This window comes from Abramis brama, assembly GCF_963993115.1.
Source record: "Abramis brama genome assembly, chromosome: 17".
In the NCBI taxonomy this organism is placed as follows: Eukaryota; Metazoa; Chordata; class Actinopteri; order Cypriniformes; family Leuciscidae; genus Abramis; species Abramis brama.
The window spans coordinates 2,768,655-2,777,277 of NC_139979.1; the positions used below are offsets into that span (position 1 = coordinate 2,768,655).

At 38.8% G+C, this 8,623-nt stretch overlaps 1 protein-coding gene across 3 annotated transcripts in view; it reads left to right on the forward strand.

Moving 5' to 3' along the window:
- Positions 1–8,623, forward strand: part of iglon5 (IgLON family member 5) — a 236,897-nt gene that overhangs the window by 163,091 nt on the left and 65,183 nt on the right. For all 3 annotated transcript variants that reach the window (XM_084088958.1, XM_084088959.1, XM_084088960.1), the window contains exon 4: positions 854–973. In XM_084088958.1, the coding sequence (XP_083945084.1) occupies positions 854–973 (120 nt within the window). The remainder of the gene's footprint in view (positions 1–853; positions 974–8,623) is intronic.

Sequence of the window (8,623 nt, forward strand, 5' to 3'; positions counted from 1 at the left end):
AAGTGTTCCCAAAATTACAATACTAAATATTGTAATAATAATATTTACATCTTCATTTTTCAAATTGTAGATCAAGCTTTTATTTTGATGGGTTGCCAGCAAATAAATAAATTAACTACCAGTTAGTTGTATATTAATTTACAAGCGTGCAGCAAACGAACCAAGCCATTCTGAGACTGAGTCATGAACAGCATGTATGTAAATGACGTTCAGCTCTATAAAGTGAAGAATATTTCATAGAAAACTACTTGGCTGGTCTGAAAAGCAGGGGGAGCGTGTTCAAAATGCATGTCAAGTACGCTGTTGGCCGACCGGCAGGCCAGAACCATCTCACCAAACACAGGCTTTTTTATCTGCCACACGGAGCTTTGCAGACAGATGACCGTATTTGCTCGATACCATTGTGCCCTCAATTTTAGTCTTAGTGCGATATGAGCGAAAATAATTACACCCCCCAGTCACTCCTCCAACGGGAAAAATCTGCTCTGGGTCCAATCTCAAGTTTATCGTCGGACGCATTTCGCCCTGTTTAAAAAACTGAAAAATGGACTGCTTGAGAATGCCTCGCAGGCCAAATCTTTGGCCATCTTCATTAAAGCTCTGATCATAGGCCATTTAAATTCAAGGACCGGCTCATTATCCGTACGGCATTATGCATTGCCCTCTGCTTTGGGAATTTAGTCCAAAACAGCTGATTGGAATCATTTATAAACCCTGAAACAAACAACCCGTCTCGAGTAAATTTATTCGGCTTGGGTTTTTTTTTAAACTAAGGTTGATTTTTGACATCAGCTAAGCCGTGATATAGACACTCTGTTTTCATTTATCTTAATTAAAAACTTCTGTTTTGCAGTGCCGGCCCGGATAGTGAACATCTCGCAGGATAAATCAGTGAATGAAGGCGATGACGTGAACCTCTTCTGCCTGGCGGTCGGCAGACCCGAGCCCACTGTGACCTGGAAGGACTTCAGATGTGAGTATTACCAGAGCCCGTCTACGGAGAGCCTGGCCACTCCCTATTAAAGGTGAACTAAGTAACTTTTTTTACCTTAACTGAACAGCTTCGGAGTCATTGGAATGGTTATATTACTTATTTCGGGTTGAATGGTGGTCGTTTCGCACCCCCCTGGTGCCCGTGAGCGGAAAATACGCACTTGCAACTTTGAGCCGGCGGGCCGCCGGCCACCGCGTCAGGAAGTCTCGCGTGATATCAGGTCTCGCGATGTAAACAATTGCTTTACGGCCAAAAGAAATCTGCTAAAATGCTGTCATTATTGCGCTCCCTCATGCTGTCCGAACCCGAATGAAGAAGACGTTTTAAAGAATGTTTTGCTTTGATGTCGTTGATCTACTAGCCTCTGGTGTCTGAGAATCACCTACGAGTTTTTACAACAGTGTTGTCAAATATCTATTCCGAAGCTGTGGGGGGAGCTCTAGAGAGAAACCTGCGAGCAAAAAGCGAGAATACAGCGAAGAAATCCCGAAGCTACTGAGTGCTGCTTTAAGTCCTATTGTACCGAATTTTGGTTGTAGTTCCACCAGAGTTCCACTGGGGGCGATCGCCCATGAGTGCAGACTGAATGGGAGTCTATGGGGCTAGACGGCTAAATTTGTCTCTTTCACCCGATTGCCGTTGAGAAATCTCAGATTTGATTTTGCAAGTTCAACATGGTTTATAGGTTGAAAGTTGAATGAACGAGTACTTATGTCCTTTCGATTTCTTACAGGTTGAGTTGTTGTTGCCCATAACACGCTAGCATTCTGCTAATGAACGCTGATTGACAAAACAACAAAACAAAAACTCTTCTAGCACGTGTGTTTGCCTGTGTCAGCTGTGTTGTGTGTTTGCCTATGTCAGCTGTGTTGTGTGTTTACCTGTGTCAGCTGTGTTGTCGATGCCTCAAGTGAAAAGAAAGTGCAGAGCGCGAAAGCACCAAAGTGACTGAAGGATTGCCGTAAAGCAGTATCTCTGGTCGTACGATGTGACGTCATTGACATTTTAAAAGACTTTTTAAAGCAAATAAGTGACTAAAAAATCTAACACCCAGCAGTGTGTAATTTCTTTGCATCTCCTTTCTAATACAACATTCAAATTACTAGACAAAAAAATATATCCTGAGAAAAGTGGATTTTGATGTGTATAGCGCCATAGACCTCCATTCATTCTGCACTCGTCCTGTGAGCGCCATCATATGGAACCAGAGAGGAACTGCAACCAGTTCAGAAGCTGGAAGTGTACTGAGAGTGAAACTTCTCCCCTTATTAGACATTCTCTGGTATTACTGTAAATGAAGGTCAAGCTAAAGGGATAGTTCACCCTAAAAGGAAAATTCTGTCATAATTTACTCACCATAAAGTTGTTCCAAACCGATATGATTTTCTATTCTGCTGAACTCAGAAGACGATATTTTGAAGAATATCAGTAACCAAACAGTTGATGGACCCCATTGACTTCCATAGAATTTTTCTTCCATACTCCGGAAGTCAATTGTTTAGTTACCAACCTTCTTAAAATGATAGTCTTTTGTGTTCAGAAGAAAGAAAATCAAACTTTTGAATTATCATTTTTGGGTGATCTGTCCCTTTAAGCGCATTGCATTGTGGGATACCGTTTACTCTGCTTAATGTCTAAACATTTTATTTTTGGGGAATATATGTGTAATTGTCATGAAATTATATTTTTTATTGGTCCTTAAAAATGCTACATATATGTTTGGACATTTTGCATAATAAAATTTTTGCAGTGTATATGCACAGCCTTTTCCACATTTTTTTCCAATCCAACAATATTCTTTTAAAACCAAAGTGTGTTCTTGTTGTGCACTACACATTTTGACTAATGTTGCATGGGTATTTCATACATAAAATGTGCATACTGTAAGGATCTGCATGCCATTATGAATGTAGTCTTAGTGATTTACAGCTCAGATTTCATTATGGATGATTACAGCCACAACCAGGGTGATAATTGTCAACATCATCCTCTTTGTCACCATTATCGCTCTGCCACAATATTAATAATTATGGTTATCATTAGCATGCTATTTATAACTTTCAATACCGTTGATATTAGCTGCATTCATTTCCAGTGGTCGTTATGAAACGCATAACAGGACCAGCATTTTTGTTTAATCTTTTCACGATATGATTACAGGACATGGTAGGGATCATCATTTACCCTCATTTATTTTTCAACTGAGTCCTTTTGAATTCAACTCAAGAGTCGCTCTGCCTGTAAACGGAGCAGATTCACATGAATAGACCAGCTGAGCTCAGATACTAAACCTCTAGTGTGTCCGTGTAGTGCACACATTGAAGAGCCGATCGCAGATAGTATTGGCATGCGTCTCAAATCCGTCCAGTTATGATTCATCAAGGGGAGGGTCTTTGATTTCATTACTATGTGAGTGTTGAGAACATGCATGTTTCATATTTTACTCCAAAAGCAAAAGAATTCAGTTACATTTATGCATTTGCCAGACAAAAAAAATGACAGTGCATTTGGGATACAAAGTTTATCATTGGGAATCAAACCTATGACCTTGGCATTGTTAGCATCATGCATTACCAGTTACAGAAACATAAAAGAAAATGCATATTTTTCCCCCCTGTAAATCTCATTACTGTAATGCAAAAACTATACTATAATGTGAAATATATTTATATTATTTAAACTTATTAATAGTGTATCCCTTAATTTATGCTGATAAAAAAATCATATTAACTATTACAATAATGAGAATCTAATGAGAATCAAAATAGTTTTTATTATTTATGCAAAATATATTTGTATTTTAGAGCTGATCGATTCAGGATAAATTGAGGATTACTTTTGTATGTTTGTTTAAAACAGAGATCACGATTCTCCCACAATTCTGAACAGACAGCCCAAAAAAATAGCATGCAATTTACTTGAGGTTCTGACAAAACGTTAATTTCTGCTTATTTAATTGATATGAATGAATGAATGACATTAATGGTTTGAAAGAATGATTCAATGACCCAGAAAGCCTTCTCCTGTTTCATTACTGGATGAATCACTAGTCATGACAGTAGGAAAGTGTCACACTGCTTTATATTAGTTATAATATCTGCTTTTAGCACTGAAAAAATGCTTTTCTTACTTAGTATTTTTGTCTGGTTTCCAGTCCAAATATCTAAAAATTCTTAATTCAAGATGCATTTACTAGATAAGTAAAATTAGATAAGATATTATGTCTTGTTTTCCAGGGGAATTAATCAAAATTAAGAGTTTTTGCTTAAAACAAGCAAAATGATCTGTCCATGGGGTAAGAAAAATAATCTTAATTTAAACAGAAACAAGATTATTTTTCTTATATGGACAGATCATTTTGCTTGTCAAAATTAAGTGAGTTTTTGCTTAAAACAAGACATAATATCTTATGCCATTTTACTACTTTAGTAAATGCATCTTGATTTAAGAATCTTTTTGATATTTGGACTGGAAACAAGACAAAAATACTTAGTAAGAAAAGCATACTTTAGTCTTTAGTTTCAATTCTAATGAATAATCCAATCTATTGGTTTGTGTCCATTAAGTTTAAAATAAAAATCTAAAAAAATGGGAATGTATTTTATTTTTATTATATTATTGCAAATAAATATTTTTTTTCCATTGCATCAGCAAAAATAACCACATTGTGGTATATACCGTTATCATGATATAAAATTACTCCTACTCTGCATAAAACCGTAGCCATAGCTCCTGTGGTCCTTGTCTGCGGATCTCTCGCTCTGTGCTTTTCCCCACTCAGCACTTCCTCCACACCTCATAACCCACCGGCACGGCAGGAATAAAGAGAGGGGCGTAAAGCGCCACAGAAAGAGCCACATTGTTATTCAGCGCGAGTCACTGCGGTGGAGCTACTGGTTGCCAGCAGCAGGGCGAGAAATTGGGCGTGTAGATTAGGCCAGAGAAACAGAAAGCCATCTGGACCTGTACATCACACTGTAGGGAAGCAGACAGGGCGCGATGACATCACAATCACACACCTGTCCGTCACTGACAGAAGACACGCCCACTCCATCGAAAACACTGTAACCAGGAGCTTACATCGCACATGCACGTCCAAACGGATTGAAACCGGCATTACTCACGCGTTCGACAGGTCAGTTTCATTCATTAGACCGACCACCCACACACATTCTGTCCAGTACATGTTAAAGGGTTAGTTCAGCCAAAAATGAAAATTCTGTCAGTAATTACTCACCCTCATGTTGTTCCAACCCCGTAAGACTTTCGTTCATCTTCAGAACACAAATTAAGATATTTTTGATGAAATCTGAGAGCTGTCTCACTCCTCCATAGGATTCTCTGTAATTGATATCTGCCAGCCCAGGCTCAGCACAATAGTGAGCCTACGTTCTGACGTACAACCCAGAAGTGCTGCGCTGTTACACTACGTGAACTCACTCAGGCCCACACAGAAGAAAATGAAGAGTTGAATAATGTCGTTATTTTGGGGGGGGTTTTGCGCACAAAAAGTGCAGCATCTCTTCTCTTCTCTGATGACGAGGGCGGGGCAACCTGTCACTCACATGAGATCCACCAATAGCAAACCACAACCATGCAATAAATTCCCAATGGACAAAATCAAGCCCCGCCCAACATTTGTTCTTGTTCCAGAAGTCGTTTCACTCGGATATAAGACACAATAGAGAAGAAAAGACAATCACAACTTCCGTTTACTGCTGACTCTAGCACAATATTTCCTGTAAATTCTCATTACTGTAATGCCAAAACTATACCATAATGTAAAGAAAATAATGCTATATGATTTAAACTTAAATTTATACATTATGGCTGAATCCCTTAAAAATAATATTGCAGCTTTTTTAATGTAATTAAATAAATAAATAAAAGTTTTAATTTGGTGGAAGTTGCATATATTTAATTTTGAGTGCCACAGGAGCTATGACAACAATTGTATGCAGAGTAGGAGTAATTTTATATCATGATAACAGTAAATATAACGTGTTATTTTTGCTGAAAATTCAATGGGATTTATATATATATATATATATATATATATATGCAATAATATAGAATTATATAAAATAATATACTTTTTTTTAACATCATTTGCAGCATGCAAACAGGAAGAAAAAAAAAAGAAAAAAAAAGTTTTTGTTTCTGAAATGATTACATTAAATTATGGTATAATTACATGAGCGCGAGACATATTTTTGTTTTTTTATTTGTATTATTTAACATGGATCTAGATCCAGTAGGAATCCCTGTTTGATTCCATCGAGCTGTTTGAATGTAATTCTAAATCTGATTTTGTCGTTTCGCTGACATTTTCCAGAGCAGAAATGCGTCTGGCCACATGGAAATGTGCTTGCCACAAATGTGAGAAATAGTTACAAATACCTTCTTATAAGTAAGCATCTCAGCTCGAAGTGTATGAGACACACCAGTCTTTTTACCTGTAAACCCTTTTTGTCAGGATAAGATTATGTTTTCCTCCCCAGCGGGTTGAAAGGTGCTCAGGCGGCCTGACGAAGATCTCACAGGGGAACGATATTTATTACGCTAATGGAATGAGTGAATAACATTGCTGTAAACCCCAGCGTGTGCTCAGTCGGGTGGCATCGGCAGCTGCAAATAATCCTCTCCAGTTCAGTAGCTGTGCTAATAATCCCCCGGAATAATCTTCAATTAGAAAAGGTGCCGAATTTGTGGCATAAAGTCCCGGTGGTTGTGAATTAAAAGCTGTGCGGTTGCCTTTGTGTTTGGCTGAAGCCAGAGAGAGACTACTAAGAAGTGGATTATTCTGGTTGACACTGAGATTTTTGTGTGCCGTTCTGCAGTCTGGCTATTGTAGTTGAAAAAGAACAAAGTATGCTTGCATCATGTATCCGTTCTCGCTGTCATTGTTGTACTAATATCATCCACTTTCATCACACTGAGGCAAATCCACCGTTGCCCCTGTAACTAAAGATTTCTGTTGTTGTCTGTTTCGTCTCGCTGAAGGGAAAGAAGTGCCTTAGAGATGCGAGACAGTCTTTTTGTAGTTCACAATGGCCGGTAAATAAAGCTCAGTGATGCATTGCCCAACACACGTTCTGTGATGTTTATCTGAGGGCGACGCAGACACGAGTTTCTTATCAAAGCCTTTCAGTTTATTCCAAGGACCTTTTGTCACTCGCCTCCTCCTATCATTGCTCTTGTTAAATAAATACATTTTATTCTGTTTAAAATTAATTTCATTAATGTCATTTCTGCTCCACTAGAATTGCAAACATAACTAGAAAAGAAAAGATTCATTGCATTAATTTTAGTTTGAAGTCTGAAGGTTATATAATTTTCAGAACTTGTTTAGTTTGAAGACATGTATGAAGTGTGAAGGTTATATAAGGTCTGTGGAGTTTGAGAATTGAGACGTGGTTGTTATTTTGTGTGCAGTTGCTAGTTGTTAAAGTTGATGTAATGTTTTTCTCGTTTCTCGTCCTCCCTGCCAATGCCTCTCTACAACACGACTTCACCATCCAGCTAGATTCATCATCAATCACCCCATCAAGGTCGATCAGAAATCTTGGAGTAATATTTGATGACCAGCTGACCTTCACAGACCACATTACAAAGGCCACTCGATCATGCCGGTTTGCACTGCACAACATCAGGAAGATCAGGCCTTTCCTAACTGAGCATGCAACACAACTTCTCGTCCAGGTCCTGGTCATCTCTAGGCTTGATTACTGCAATGCTCTTCTGGCTGGACTTCCATCATGTGCAACTAAACCTCTACAAATGATTCAGAATGCTTCAGCTCGTCTTGTCTTCAACGAGCCCAAGAGGGCCCACGTCACTCCTCTGTTCATCTCTCTGCACTGGCTACCTCTCGCTGCTCGCATCAAGTTCAAGGCATTGACGCTTGCTTACAGATCTATCACAGGCTCAGCTCCCTCCTACTTTCACTCACTCCTACGAGTCTACATCCCTACCAGAAGCCTACGATCGGTCAACAAGCGACGTCTCGTGGTTCCATCACAGAAAGCCACAAAATCACTTTCCAGAACATTCTCATTCACGGTTCCATGCTGGTGGAACGCTCTCCCACCCTCATCCGACTGTACTATTGCATAAATACCATAATACCATACTAAAAATACCATATGTTTGCAGATATTTAGGAAACATGCTGAGTTCACATACTCATTCTCAGAAAATCAATGCTGAATCCCGTTATTTTACTTTGAAATGTGCAATCCATGTCGGAATGTCTGTTTTTGTTTTGGTCTGTGTGACTCCGCCCAATGCCAATTCACCCAATAGTATTTGCCAGTTGGCGGAAAACACAGTGTACTGTAGCCATGAAAGCCAGCAAACAAACTGGGTCAGAGATTCCACCCGACCTAAAAAGCCTCGACATCCATATAAAAATCTCTATGAATGGGAACATATTAAGTCAGGGATAATGTACATCCAGCCGGTTGTTATCGCAGATTAAACCCCGACAGGGTAACAGGATGGTCTTGCATCAGCCTGAAGGGGTTTATTCTGAGATAACAACCGGTTGGATGTACATTATCCCGCTTATTACAAAGATACTTGCCACATAATTAAATAATTAGCCAAGAAATATTGTTGAAATATTTT